This window comes from Ictidomys tridecemlineatus, chromosome X (assembly GCF_052094955.1).
Source record: "Ictidomys tridecemlineatus isolate mIctTri1 chromosome X, mIctTri1.hap1, whole genome shotgun sequence".
Taxonomy (NCBI): Eukaryota; Metazoa; Chordata; class Mammalia; order Rodentia; family Sciuridae; genus Ictidomys; species Ictidomys tridecemlineatus.
The window spans coordinates 74,100,446-74,115,830 of NC_135493.1; the positions used below are offsets into that span (position 1 = coordinate 74,100,446).

General features: G+C 41.8%; 1 protein-coding gene and 1 pseudogene across 1 annotated transcript; one reads left to right on the forward strand and one right to left on the reverse strand.

The window, feature by feature from the left end:
- Window positions 1–310: 310 nt before the first annotated feature.
- On the reverse strand, window positions 311–6,081 carry Slc7a3 (solute carrier family 7 member 3). Its single transcript, XM_005339977.3, has 12 exons — window positions 5,918–6,081; window positions 4,494–4,893; window positions 3,910–4,068; window positions 3,519–3,696; window positions 3,199–3,311; window positions 2,849–3,071; window positions 2,180–2,319; window positions 1,988–2,090; window positions 1,586–1,752; window positions 1,275–1,429; window positions 828–936; window positions 311–690 (listed from the first exon to the last, which is right to left on the reverse strand). Exons 2-12 carry the CDS (start codon window positions 4,861–4,863, stop codon window positions 560–562), a joined length of 1,848 nt encoding a protein of 615 aa, XP_005340034.1. The 5' UTR covers window positions 4,864–4,893; window positions 5,918–6,081; the 3' UTR covers window positions 311–559.
- Window positions 6,082–14,637: 8,556 nt separating this feature from the next.
- Window positions 14,638–14,725, forward strand: LOC120890972 (U6 spliceosomal RNA; annotated as a pseudogene).
- Window positions 14,726–15,385: the final 660 nt, after the last annotated feature.

Here is a 15,385-nt window from a genome sequence, read left to right on the forward strand (position 1 = left end):
GCCCTAACCAATGCCAGTGTTGAGATCAGAGTCCACCCCCAAATCCCAGCAACAAGTATTGCTATCTACTTATCCAGAGCTTAATCTTTAGTGTAGCAAGGGAGAAAACATATCTTAAGTGTAATTAGACTGGGGTGCTGCTTATACTACCCCCCAAGCCCCTATCTACAAGAAGCACACCCAGGCATAGCAAAACATTTTGTAGTGATTTGAGGAAAGACAAGGGACATTTCTCTGAAGCCCTCCAGTCTTTAAGCAAGGCTCTACATCATCTCTAGCAAACAAAGAACAACACCATTTCTTTTTTCAATATTTTTACCATTTCTTTTAATAATATTTTTTAAAGCCAGTAAGCAACTACAGAGACCATTTAAAAGTAGACAAGTAAAAAAAATATAGATGAGAAACAGCAAAGACACATCCTTCACTCCACAATAAATACAGAGCTCTATTAATAACCCCCACCAACATTATATGGGAGGGTTGGCTCTCCATGGGATCAAGAGTACTCTCCATTATTGTGCAGGGGGGGACCATCCAGCACTTGGTTGTAATTATGTCAAAATTGGTGGACACATGAATTGCTGAGATCAAGGTCTACAGTTTTGGCCCTTGACTTGCATTTGGGTTGGTCAGGCTTAACTTCTTCCAGGCTGTGCTGGATTCCATAGCTGAAGTAGATAGCAAACCCTAGTGGGTAAAGGTAACTGTGAGGTGGGGCAGCAGTGATCTGTAAAGGTTTAACAGATCTCCTACTGGAGATAAGATAGGGACAGGAGTTGGGATAGGACATCCAAAAGGCTTACTCTCCCCAAGTGGATACTTACCAATCAGCATCCAGACCCCAAACCGGGCCCAGGTACCAGCTGTCATCTGCATCATAAGGTAAACATTCACAAAGATGCTCACTAGTGGGAGGAAAGGCACAGCAGGCACCTAGAAACAAAGGAAATTTTCCTTTTCACATGTGACAATGTGAACTAAAAAGAGACCTCTATTTTTCTCAGGAAAAAAAAGGCTGAGTTTAGCCGTTACTCAGGCACTGTATTTCAGTGGCCTCTTATTTATATGGGACTCCCAGAATACATAAAGTTTGGGGAAATAGAACTGGAAAGAAACTACTGGGAGGAAGCAAAAGAAGTCTTTGGCCTAGGTACCTCCTATGTCTTCCCTTTCATGCCCAATTTAAGTATATCTAGAGACCTTGGACCACAGGTATCTCATGCTTATTCACCCAAGATAGGTTGGTGAGGACGGAGGGAGAGGTCATTTACCTTAAAGTGAAGGGGACTGGAGTTCTGTGGCTGTCTGCAGATAACCATAGTCGTTCCAGTAATAAGCAACAGAAGCAGTACAACCACTGCCACCCACACTGGGTCTCCAGAAAGCAGTGGAAATGGCACCAGGCAAAGGACAGTCAGTAGTAGAGCTTCAAAGGTCAAGTTGAGAGGCATCAAAACCAATTCTTGTGATCAACATGACAAGATATCAGGCACCCCATTCCGAGGGTCACCCTCTTTCTACCACCAAATGTCATGACATATTGTCCACCCCAAGTCACCCAAAGAGAAATTCTACTGCTCACCAAGTAATGAGGAACAAACATAAACAACTTGGCCAGAGAGTGGAGTAGGGTCAGAGTTGAGTGGGCAAAACAGTGCCTGGAGGGTCAGTTTCTCTGCTTCAGGAACCTTCTCCTCCTGCAACTCCACTTCCTCTTCCCCAGGCTTCATTTCCTGATCAGGCTGATACCTGAGGCAAGATTAAGAAAGCAGTTTTAAAACAACTCTTAACCACTTCACCATCTTCTCCCAGGCAACTTTACCTTCACATTACCATTAAGAATAAGAAGCTCTTTTTGACAGTGAGATACCCAAAGTCATAAAGGAAAGTCAGGATGACCAAGGTGCAAGAGAAAGGAGTAGATCCCCATCCTTCCTTAAGAATAAAATCCCAAATCACAGTATACAGAGAAACGGAGTCCTACCTGAGGATGAGAACACAAATGGACACCAGGGAGTAAGCAAGCAGGGTCCCAATTGACATGAGGTCCACAAGATCAGTGAGTTCAAAGAGGAATGCCATGAATGCTAAAATTGATTGGCAGAAGACAAAGAAGTGAGAGATGGGAATAATGAAGTTAAAGGAACTAGTGAAACAACTAAGGGTTTTTCCCTACCTGCAATAATGCCAGAGACCACAGTGGCCATGATGGGGGTATGAGTGCCGGTGTGGATCCTAGCCAGGACTCGGAATAGGAGACCATCCTCTGCCATTGCATAGATCACCCGAGGCATGGGGAACATAGAGCCCAAGAGGCTGCAGAAAAGAATGCCCAGAATGACATGAGTTGACATGGGTCATCTCTTCCCAAACCTGCATGTTTAATATTTTCCCACCTTTCTTTTGCAGCTCTTTTAATGGATATTCTCTGGTACTAAATGCCATGATCTGAGACTGGTCAGAGGAAAACAAGCAATTGGTGTTTTGGGGGTTTGGGTTTTTTTTTTTTTTAAGATTTGGGATTGAACCTGGAGGTACTATACTGAGGTACATACGTGCCCAGTCTCTTTAACTTTTTATTTTTTTAAATATTTTTTTAGTTGTCAATGAACTTTATTTTATTTATATGCAGTGGTGAGAATTAAATCCAATGCCTCACTCATGCTAGGCAAGCACTCTACCACTGAGCCACAATCCCAGCTCTAGCTTTTTATTTTGAGACAGAGTCTCACTATGTTTCCAAGGCTGGCTTCAAATTTAGGATTCTCCTGCCTCAGCCTTCCAAATCACTGGGATTACAGGTGTGCAGCATGGTGCCCAGCTGAAACAAACATTTGATACTAACCTCGTAGAAAGAGCACAGAGGGAGCCAACAGCCACAACATAGCGGGCAGGAGCCCATCCAACATGGAGAAAAGCCTCAGGCAATGGGCTTTCAGGCTGGAGTTGGTAGTAAGGCATCATGAGGGTGAGTGCCGAAGAGACACCAAAGTACGCCAAAAAGCAGACAAACAGTGAGATCACAATGCTCATGGGGATAGAACGCTGTGGATTCTGGGCCTCTTCCCCTGCAGGAAAGGGCACAGAACAAAAGTTTTGATCCAGGGAAACAGGCTCACTCCTCTACCACCCTCATTATGCATGCAGCCTGAGCACACATAGCACCCAAGCCCCAGCGAGAGAGAATGCTGTTACCGGTGGTAGCAATACAGTCAAAACCAACAAACGCATAGAAACAGGTAGCAGCTCCCCGGAGAATCCCCTGGATGCCGAATGGCACAAATCCTCCAGAGCCCAGAGGGCCCAAGCTAGAGTAGAAGAAGGAATGGAAAAGGTAAGGGTGATGTTCAGCCAACTCCATACCTTTTCTCTAATGCCAAACTACTTGGCTAGGTTTTCCAAGGCCCGGCCTCCCATGCTTCCCCACCCTCATCAAGAATCCTTCAACATGGATCTGCTTACTCCTCATTCTGACCCCAGCACTGCAGCTCTGAAGAAGAGTAAAACTCTCTAACCTACTGGTGTCATTGAGTCCAGCCTTGGTCAATTCATAGTCTTCTTCACTGAGCCTCCAGTTGTGTAGGTCTCCCTTAATGAAGCCAGAGATGATGATAAAACCAAGAACCAAAAGGTTCACCCCTGTGAACACTTTGGTAACCAGGGCTGATTCACTAGCCCCCAGAGCCAGCAATCCTGTGGGAGAAATTCAATCAGATCCTTGAGAAAGGAAGATCCCTCAGTCCAAGCTTTCTTTTCCTGCCTCTATGGGGCTGACTCATTCCTTCCCAGCTTCTCTTCCTCCAGGCCATTATCCCCTTCACCTAGCCCTTCCCAGTCCCAGCCCTAGCCCCTAGGCTAAGCCCCACCCAGCCCCTCCCCGCCATCAACATCTGCCCCTTGCCTCACCAGTGAGCAGCAACACAAGGCCCAAAGCAAAGAAATCTGGATATTCTGCAAGGAAATGGGGCACGTGCAGTGAGATGGACCCCTTTAGAGTCTGAGAGATGTGGTTCCCAATCAGGTTGTCAAAAGCAGAGCTCCAGGCACGGGCCACACTGGCGGTACCTGGTAGAGCAGAGGGAGAAACACCAGGTCAAATTCCCTCCCTCCCCCACACTAGTCTCACACAAATCCCTGTCATAACCCATTATCACCTAAACTTTACTGGTTTTCTTTTTTTTTTTTCAATTGAATCCAGAGCCTTGGTGCCAGAGGTGCATACACATGCTCTACCACTGATTTATATACTCACAGCCCTATAATTACTTTTTAAGAACCAAAACCAGTCAGTTAATGAAGGAAACTTTGCCAGGTGAATAGAACAATTTCTCCATACCTCTGACCCTCCCAGACCCCCACCAACACACATTTAGCCCTATTGAGGTCCTGTGAATAACAAAGAATTCAAGGGCTTCACCATTCAATGCAAATTTTCTGATCCAAAGCCCCTTTGCTGGCTGTGAAGTTCCCTCCCTGTCCCAGTCTCTCACCAATGACGTAGGAGAGGATGAGATTCCAGCCAGTGGTGAAGGCCCAGAGTTCTCCAACAGTGACGTAGCTGTAGAGATAAGCAGAACCAGAGCGGGGAACCCGAGCACCAAACTCAGCATAGCACAGCCCAGCCAACACAGAAGACAGAGCAGCCACCAAAAAGGAGATCACAATGGATGGTCCTGCTTTATCTTTGGCGACCTCACCAGCCAGAACATATACGCCTGCACCCAATGTGCTGCCCACACCCAGGGCCACTAAGTCCAGAGTGCTCAGGCATCTGGCAAGGCGAGTCTCATTCATGCCTGGCTCCAGTGTACGTCTCCGTACCAGCTTTCGACCAAATCTGCGAAGTGCCTGCCACAGCATTCTAGCTGGAATTGAAGAGGATGCTAGGATCTGGTGAAAAACAAGACAAAAGCCCTTCAATAGGGCTCATTATCCCTAAGCTCTAAAAGTGAATTCCAAAACCCACTCCAGCAAGCAAAAGAGCTATGGGAGGGAAAGGGGCACAGGAGGGGGGGACTGAAGGGACAAAGGCAAGTCACTCTACCTCTAACCTCAGTTACTTCATAGGAAGTAGGCATTAAAATAATTCAAGTAGGGATTACAATACCTCACAAGGTTTGTAGAAGGACTAATTTCAGAAGAAGCACGTGAGAGCCCCTAGTAATAAAGTGGCTGGCACCTATTAAGTGCTCAGACACTATTGGGTTTGTTCTTTCACTAGCCAGGAACCTACAAGATTTATCCTAGACCCCAATGCAGGAACCCTGCTTCCTGGCCTGAGGCTCCTTGAGAATTAAACACAACTCAACTCGGGAGAGGCCAGCAACTCCAGGGAGAGCCCCCTTTTCATAGCCATGCACCTTTCAGTACTAGCCCCCAGGACTCCAGAGACATGGACCCCAGGCCTCCCAGGAGATGGGTCCAAGCTCAGTTACAGATTTTAAAAAGTGAGCACTGGCTCAGTTCCATGCCTCCTCACCGAGCCCACCCCGCTCAATTGGCGCTGCCTTCGCCCAGGGGAGTAAGCAAATGTTCCCCCACTTCCTCTCGCCGGGCTAAGATGACCTGCGAGCATCAACATCGAGGCGGGGCTTCGACATCTAAGATTTGGAGACTCGCCCCGGGAGGGGCCCCAGAGCAGCCCGAGATTGCTTGCATTTCCCACTTGGCGGAGATCTGGGGTCCCGACCGTTGCCCCCTGACTCAGCTCCCAGATTTTTGGGCTTCCATCTAGAAATGGTTTGGGATTGGGGTCGATATTGGGACCCCTAGCTCCCGGGGCCGGGGTCTCGCCAGCAACAGGTCACAGTGGCGTTGATGCAACTGCATGTGATGGTTGCCTGAGAGAATCCTAGGTATGCCGAGACCCTCGCCGTCCCCCCCTTCAACACACGTGTCGTTCCCGGAGGCTTACCAGAGAGCTGTGACTAGCACAGGGAGCTGAGAATCTCCAGTCAGGTTGGAAAGGCTGACTTAAACCGAGTTGGGTTTGAGCTGCCGAGTTCAGCAGCTCTCGCTTCAAAGCTGCTGCTTAGGGTCGTTGCGCGCCAAGCGCCCCTTATATTAACCAGGAGGCGGAGTCGGTAACGTCATGGGATCCCACCCCCAATCCTCCTCCCTACACACAACACACACACACACACACACACACGCGCGCTTGCGCGCACACAGAAATACACACACACACACACACACACACACACTTGGGTTTGCAAAAGGGATTGCGTGGGGTCTGAGACTACTTCCCACCCTCAACAGCAAACCTGGTGTGGTGGGGAGCAGAAAAGGGGGAAGGGCAGCCTTTCCCCACTGCCTCACTGTTCGTCAGAGCAGGACAATAAGAGGCTTCCTGCCCAGAGACCCCCTGTGATTTTTTACCTTTGTGCTTTCCTAGTCAGAATCGGTGATCCTGGGGGATGGGGGACTCGTGTTGGGCGGGAGGGAGAGAAAGAGAGAGAGAGAGAGAGAGAGAAGGGTGGAGAGGCAAAGAGCACCAAGTCTCTTCCTCCCCCTCCCTCAATCTCCCTTAGTTTTCTTGTCTACATGAGGTCCCCCTCCCTGAAATTTTTCCCAAGGACCATACCAGATTCACCCTCAACCATGGGTGTTTCTAATGCAGACAGAAAGAAATTGGGAGATGGTTTCAAACCACCTGTACACAGATAATTAATCCCATCTAGATTTCTAGACCCTGATGTTTCCAAAATGTATCTCCAGCTGCCTATAATTATTAAATATGAAATTCTGACAATGATGAAATATTGGATAAAGGAGCTTAATTTCCACTCCCCACGCCCCATGCTGGGGAGCAAATCCTTGGCCTCCTGCATACTACGCACACACTCTGAGGTTAGAAGAAATGAAAGAAAAAGGTAAAAAGGAGACATAAAGGAAGGATAAGGAAATATAGTTTTTAATTTAAAAGTTCCGCATACTTTTCCAGTCTTGTCACTCCCCAAGCCAGTCTCTCTCCCAGGCCTGTCACTCCCAAATTTTTGGGAAATCAGTAAATCTTAAAGTTAACCATAAATCCCTCACTTAAGATAATCACCTTGTGCACCATTAATTATCCGACCAATAAATAGATTAAGCAAAGACAGATATGATATTTTAAGAAGCCTGCAATTTAGGAGACTCCAGCATTTTATCTATTCATCAGATAATGAAGATCATATCAACCTAAGGATCCTGAGAATGACCATACCACCATAAACCATCTTGTGATCACCAGACTGATATCATCCATACACACCTTTCCATTTCCACAGCTCACCAAGTTTCCTTTAAAAGAGGAGCCAGGACTGGGTATAGTGGTGCATACCAGCTACTCAGGAAGCTAAAGCAGGAGAATTCTAAGTTCTAAAGCAGCCTGGGCAATTTAGTAAGACCTCGTCTCAAAAATAAATTTAAAAAAGAAAAAAATGAAGAAATAAATGGCTGGAGATGTAATACAGTGGTAGAATAATTCTGGTTTAATATCGAATACCGCAAAATAAATAAATGAGGGGGCTGGGTTGTGGCTGAGTGGTAGAACACTTGCCTAGCATGTGTGAGGCCCTGGGTTCAATTCTAGCACTGCATATAAATAAATAAAATAAAGGTCCATTGACAACTAAAAAAAAAATTTAAATAAATAAATGAGGAGCCAAGAACCCCAGTAATTCATATCACTGTCTAGATGGCCTGCATTTCTCTCTTGAATGTGTATTCCCTTGTTTTACATCAAATAGCATCAGTTTGGTGGGGGGAGGGTGGATTGAACCCAGAGGCACTTTATCAATGAGCTACATCCCCAACTCTTTTTTTTTTTTTTTTTGAGGTAGCATCTTGCTAAATTGCTTAGGGCCTCCTTAAGTTGCTGAGGCTGACCTCAAACTTGCAGTCCTCCTGATTCTGCCTCCTAAATTGCTGGGATTACAATTGTGTGCCATTGTGCCTGGCTGAAGCATCTCTCTCTTGAGATAGTCTCCATTTTCCCTTGAATATGTATCTGCTTTCCTAAGTAAATTCCTGTCTGTTTCTCTACTCACATGTGCTTAAATCATTTTCTTTTACTTACAACAAGGATCCTCCTGCATCTGAGTCAAGTTCCTGCCTTTCTCCAGGAACTCCTTCAGAGACAATGTCTTCCTTGGGAGACAGTTTTTCTCCTGTGAACTCTCCAGACCCTTTAGTTCCATTTTACTGATGATTAAACTGAGACTCAGTCATACTTGACCACCTTTTGACAAAACGTGGCTTGTTGCTCCTTAAGGGTTTTTGTTTGTTTGTTTGTTTGTTTTGTTTTGTTTTTGGTACTGGGAATTGAACTCAGGGGCGCTCGACCACTGAGCCACATCCCTAGCCCTATTTTGTATTTTATTTAGAGACAGGGTCTCACTAAATTGCTTAGAGCCTCAATAAATTGCTGAGGCTGGCTTTGAATTCACAATCCTCCTGCTTCAGCCTCCAGAACCACTGGGATTACAAGCATGCACTGCCACATCTAGATGAACTCGCATTTTTGATCCTATTGCCTCAGCCTCTTGAATTGCTTGGATTACAGGCATGCACTGCTGTGTCCAGATGCCTGTTGGAATTTAAAGCCTGACTCCCACAGGTATTATACTTTATTCAAGTGCACAAGAAGAGGAGGTGTTGCTGCAAAAAAAGACAAATGGAAGAAGCACAAGCCAAGAGGCATCTCCTTTTAGGAGAGGAGTTGAATAATCACAATGGATCAGACCCATCATCCATGTGGTCCAATCAGTTCTTACTCATAGGTGAACAAAAAGAGTTGTGATGGTGTGGTTCCCTTCTACCAGGACATCTTGGAGGTTAAGGATGGACCCAAATATCTGTGTTTCCTTTTATGATCTATAATGAATATTTTATGAATTAACCATCTAAGTCTTTCTTTCTTTTTTCTTTTTCTTTCTTTCTTTTTTTTTTTTGTTGTTGTTACTGGGGATTGCTGGGGATTGAACTCATGGGTGCTTTACCATTGTGCTACATCCCCAGCCCTTTTTATTTTATTTTTTTTTTAAAGAAAGAGCGTGAGAGTCAGAGAGAGAATTTTTTAACATTTATTTATTTTTTTTAGTTTTTGGCGGACACAACATCTTTGTTTGTATGTGGTGCTGAGGATCAAACCCGGGCCACACACATGCCAGGCGAGCACACTACCGCTTGAGCCACATCCCCAGTCCCTTATTTTTTAATTTGAGACAGGACCTCTCTAAGTTGCTGAGGCTGGCCTTGTGATTCTCCCGCCTTAGCCCTTTCAAGTTGCTGGGATTTCAGGCACACACCATCATGTCCCAGCTTCTAGATGTTTTTTGAATTTTGAGCTAGTTAAAATTCCACTTGGTTATTCCATAAACAAATATTGAGTTGGGCATGTAGCTCAGTGGTGGAGCATTGGCTTAGCACGCCTGAGGTCCTGAATTTGATCCTCAAAACCACCCCCCCCATATAAAAAAGTATGTACTTATTGAGCGTTGACTATGTATAGTAGCTAGTATAACGAAGAGTCTACAAAGGAAACACAAAATATAAATCCTTGCCCTCCTACTCTTAATAATCTAGTTAAAGAAAGAAAACATATACAATGAAATTGAAATAGTATTAATAGAGGTCAGGAATGCAGTGTTACAAACTATACCTAGTTTAAATTCCCAGTTAAGCCACTGTAGCCTTGAGCAAATTACCTAACAACTCTGAGCCTCCGTTTTGGGATATGATAGATATAGTTCACAGGGTTGAGGGTTATTGTGATGCTTAGCTGAGATTAGGAAATCAAGTCCTCCTGCCAGCTGCCTGGCATGAGGGACAGAGCCAATAAAAACTTGATACATATTCAGACTAATATATTAGTATGTATGATAATGATTCAGTTTCTTCGATTCAGGGGTTGATTTATTCATGAGATTAGATGGCAAATTGACAATATAAATGTTCAGGCAAAGAAGTCAGTACACACTGGAATATATAAAGAAGTCTTTTTGATGTGTAAAGAGTTGGGAAGGGAGGTTAGCAAGGACCTTGAAGTTGAACAAGTTGAACCTTGAAGTGTAAGGAGGAGAGCTGTGGAGATAAATACAGAGATGGCAGAAAGTCAAGCCAAGGGCATTTAGACACCATCCTAGCAAATGCAGTGTTTGTTAGAAAGCAGTTGAAGATAAGGTTGGATAAATGGATGCCTCCTTCTTGGAGTAAAAGGTGTCTTAAATATACTATCCAATAGGGCTGAGGCTGTGGCTCTGTGGTAGACCGCTCGCCTGGTGTGTGTGAGGCACTGGGTTTGATTCTCGGCACGACACATAAATAAATAAAATAAAAGTCTATCAACAACTATATTTAAAAATATATATATTATCCAATATGTAAACAATACCTCTTGAAAACACTCTAATCATAAGGTTTCCTGGGCAACCAGCCCCCAACAGGAAGCTCTTCTGGAGCCCCAAGCCAATAGTCATTCATAAGCATACAAAAAGACACTTATCACTTTGGAAATTCCAAAGGTTTTAGGAACTGGGTGCCCAGAAACTAGGCTGAAGACCAATTACATCATCTTGTAAATCACAATATCTCTGAGATTAAATCCGTGTGGCATAAAATTTACCCATTTTAAGTGTATAATTCAGTAGGACTTAGTATAGTCACAGAGTTGTGTATCCATCACTACAATTAATTTGAGAATGTTTCCAACATCCCAGAAAGAAATCCTATACCCATTTCCAGTCACTCCCATTTCCTCACAACTCACTCACCCAAGGCCTAAGAAACCACAAGTCCACTCTGAGTCTCCATAAATTTGCCTAGATGTTACTCAAAGAATACAAAATTTCAGTTATGCAGGATGAATAATTGTGAAAACCTGATGAATGGTGACTGTAGTTGATAATACTATTTCTATTTCTGACAAATGTTTTTATTTCTGACATAATACCATATATACTTGAATTTTACAAACACACAACAACAACAACAAAAAAAACCCTCAGTTCCTCTCCCACCAAAAAAGAAAGAAAAAGAAAAGAAAAAAGAAACTTTGACTTAATGGATTGTTGATTAGCTTAATTGTGGCAATCATTTCACAATGTATACCTTTATGGAAACATCATGAAGTACACCTTAAATATATATACATCAGTAAGGCAGAAAATAAATCAGTTGAGAGAAAGAAAATAACTGTTTAGCCCTTACAAAAGTAATAGCTAATTCAGGCAAGGATACTCAATCCTTAGGTGTTGATAAATCCACTATTTACAGGATCTCAAATTATTACCTCACAGATTATATATTGATCCTGTTGTGGGATTCTCACACAGAGACTGGACACTGAGGCTTTCAGCTAGGAAGCAGTGTTTATTAGTTCTGCAACTGACCCAGTGGATTAGCATCCAAAAGTTGAGCTCCTAGTACAGCAGGGTGTTACCTTATATTCTTTATTAGTTTCCCTTTTACATGTTAGCCTCTTTGTCTCCCCTATATGATAACATACATTCTGATTGGGTATTATATACTATAGAGTGGCAACTTACAACAGAGTTGTGCACACCCACATAGGTACAGAGAGAGCCATGTGGTTGCCTTCCTTTTTTTTCTGGGAGGGCTCTTACCACAATCCTAAAGAGAAAGTTACTTGTATTTTTTTTCTATTTCTGACATGATAAATTATTACAAACTTAGCTGCTTAAAACAACACATTTCTTCCACACTTTATGCAGTTCAGAAGACTGGCATTGTGTGGCAGGATCCTTTTCTCAGGGTCTTACAGGGATAAAAATCAGTCATACATTGCTCCTTTTAAGGATTGAGGGATTAATCCACTTAGATAACTCTAGTTGTTGGCAAAATTCACTTCAGTGTAGTTGTAGGACTGAGGCCCAACTTAACCACATGGTCCTTTCCATCTTCAAGTCACTGTGCCTCAAATCATTGTCCTGCTTTGAATTTCTGATTTCCTCTCTTCTACTTTGTTTTGTGGGGGAGGGGATGCTGAGGATGGAACCTATCATGCATATTAAGCATGAAATCTGTCTCTGAACTACATACCCAGGCTTCCTCTTCTACTTTTAAGGGCTCATGTGATTATATCCAAGACAATCTCCATATTTTAATGTCCACTAATTGGTAACCTAATTACATCTGCAAAGTCCCTTTTACCATATTGCTCAATATATTCATGAGTATAACACCAGAGAAGTTCATAAGGACCAAAATTCTGCCTACAAGCCTTGAGTCTCTCTCTCTCATTCGGCCCACTTCATTCTTTCTAATGGAGTGCTATCATCATCTTCAAAAAATCTGAATGCTATTAAAAAAATTCTGCCTATAAGTGAAACTTTACAATGGAGAAATCCAGTGCAAGCTACTTTAACAAAGTGATCAAATTTAGAATGACAAATGACAGAACAGACTGACATTATATGCCTGAAGAAGTGGTGCAATGAGAAATACATATCATCCATGTCATATTTTGCCAAAAATGTTTAGCTCGAATCTAGTCAAGAAGAAATAACCAGAGAAAACCAGATTGTAATACATTCTACAAGACAAAAGACAACTAGCCAAACTGCAAATGTTTTGAAGACAAAAGACAAAAAAAAAAAATGTAAAGGAACCGTTTAGAAACTTGAATGTGGACTGCATGTTAGATGATGACAGTATCAGTAATGATTTTTTGTTTTGTTTTGATAACTGTATTGAGGTGATGTAAGAGAATGTCCTTGTTCCTTGGAGATAAAGGCTAAGTATACATGCACTGTGTAAGCACATTTTAGTCAACACTGAATTGCAAATGTGATGGTGTATTCTGTATAGCCTAGGTATGTATTAAGCTATACTATTTACATTTGCATAAGTACCCTCTATGATGGTTGTGCAACTATTAAGTCACCTGAGGGCACATCTCTCATAATATACCCCCTGTTAAGGGACACAGGATTGTATTTAGTAATGTAGTGTCATAAACTCATATTTTTTGGCAAAAATAATGTGTGTGTGTGTGTGTGTATGAAAAGAAAAAATAGTACATGTAACTTGTTGACAATTGGTGAATCTAGGTGAACCCTATGCATGAGTATTGATTATACTACTCAAAGTATTCATAGGTTTGAAGTTGTTTTAAAAATTAAAAATTTAAGTTGGGTATAGTGGCACACACACCTGTAATTCCAGCTACTTGGAAGACTGCAGCAGGGGATTGCAAGTTCATCAGTTTGGGAAACTTAGTGAGACGTTGTCTCAATTTTTTGAAAAAATAAATAAATAAAATGGCTGAGGATGTGGCTCAGGCTGAGGATGTGGTTAAATATATCATACTGGCTAGGGATGTAGCTCAGTTGTTAGAGCACTTGCCTAGCAAGTGTGAAGCCCTTTGTTCAATACCAGCACCACACACACACACACACACACACACACACACACACACACACACAAATGATCATATTATAACAGATAATATCCCACTTTTTCTACTTCATAATTCATTTTGATATCCTTTGGTGTATGAAATTTAAGATACACAAAAAAATTTGAATCTTTTGTTAAAGTAAGAATCATTTGGCCTAACATAATTCATTAGTCATTTTTTTGACTATTTGATGATTGTTACATTATCATATATTAGATTTTTAAATATAAGAGCTAGTGGTATTACTCAGTCGAAGAATGCATGCTTCATGCCTGAAGCCCTGGGTTCAATTTCAAGCACAAAAAAGAAAGAAGAAAGAAAGAGAGAGGGAAGGAGGGAAAATGACTAAAGCAAAATATGTTCATGGGAGACACACAGAAAGAGAATATAAGAAGTTAAAAACTGGTCTTGGGCTGTAGCTCAGTGGTAGAGTGTTTGCCTGGCACGTGTGAGGCACTGAGTTCCATCCTCAGCACCACATAAAAATAAATTAAAGAACAAATAAATAAATAAAATAAAGGTGTCCATCTACAACTTAAATAAAGTTTTTTTTAAAGAAGTTAAAAACTAAAAGAGTCAAAATCCCTCTGAAATAGAATTGAGTAAAGATCCCCATTTACAATTAAAATACCCTCAAAAAAAAAAAAAAGAAAAAAACTGGGAATCAACCTAACAAAAGAGGCAAAATACCTCTACAATGAAAACTACAGAATGCTAAATACATTAATTAAAGAAGACCTTAGAAGATGGAAATTTTAGTTTGAATCCAACCCATTTATTTATCCCTTGTTCTTAGATAGGCAGAATTAATATTGTCAAAATGACCATACTGCCAAAAGCACTATACAGATTTAATGCAATTCCAATCAAAATCCCAATGACATTCCTCATATATATATATAGAAAAAACAGTCATGAAATTCATCTGGAAAAATAAGAAACCCAGAATAGCTAAAGCAATCCTTAGCAAGAAGAGTGAAGCAGGTCGCATCATTATACCAGACCTTAAACTATACTACAGAGCAATAGTAACAAAAACAGCATGGTATTGGCACTAAAATAGACATTTAGACCAATGGTACAGAATAGAGGACACAGAGATTAACCCATATAATTACAATTATCTTATATTAAACAAAGGCACCAAAAACATACATTGGAGAAAGACAGCCTCTTCAACAAATGGTGCTGGCAAAACTGGAAACCCATATGCAACAAAATGAAGTTAGTTCTTGCTTCAGCAGCACATATACTAAAATTGGAATGATACAGAGAAGATTAGCATGGCCCCTGTGCAAAATGAAATTAACCCCTATCTCTCACCATGTACAAAACTCAACTCAAAGTGGATCAAGGATCTAGGAATTAAACCAGAGACACTGAGTCTATTAGAAAAAAAAAGTAGGGGCTGGGGTTGTGGCTCAGAGGGAGAATGTTCACCTAGCATGCATGAGGCTCTGGGTTAAATCCTCAGCACCACATAAAGTAAAATAAAGATATGTGTCCACCTATAACTAAAAATAAATAAATATTTTTAAAAAAGAAAAAAAGTAGGCCCAAATCTCCATCATGTTGGAGTAGGCCCCCAACTTCCTTAATAAGACTTCTATAGTACAAGAATTAAAATCAAGAATTAATAAATGGGATGGATTCAAACTAAAAAGCTTCTTCTCAGCAAAAGAAACAATCAGTGAGGTGAATATTTTTACCACATGCACATCAGATAGAGCACTAACCTCTGGGATATATAAAGAACTCAATATCTTAACACCAAAAAAACACAAATAACCCAATCAATAAATGGGCCAAGGAACTGAACAGACACTTCTCAGAAGATGATGTACAATCAACAAATATATTTAGAGAAATGCAAATTAAAAAAAAATTTCATCTCACCCCAGTCAGAATGGCAGCTATTAAGAATACAAGCAACAATAAGTGTTGGCAAGGATGTGGGGGGGAAAAGGTACACTCATACAC

Coding starts and splice junctions, on each gene's coding strand:
- Slc7a3 (XM_005339977.3), bottom strand. CDS start 4,863: ATGCTGTGGCAGGCACTTCGCAGATTTGGTCGAAAGCTGGTACGGAGA. Junction 4,069..4,493: donor CATCCTCTCCTACGTCATTG/GTGAGAGACTGG, acceptor CTGCTCTACCAG/GTACCGCCAGTGTGGCCCGT. Junction 937..1,274: donor CCAGTCCCCTTCACTTTAAG/GTAAATGACCTC, acceptor CTTTGTTTCTAG/GTGCCTGCTGTGCCTTTCCT.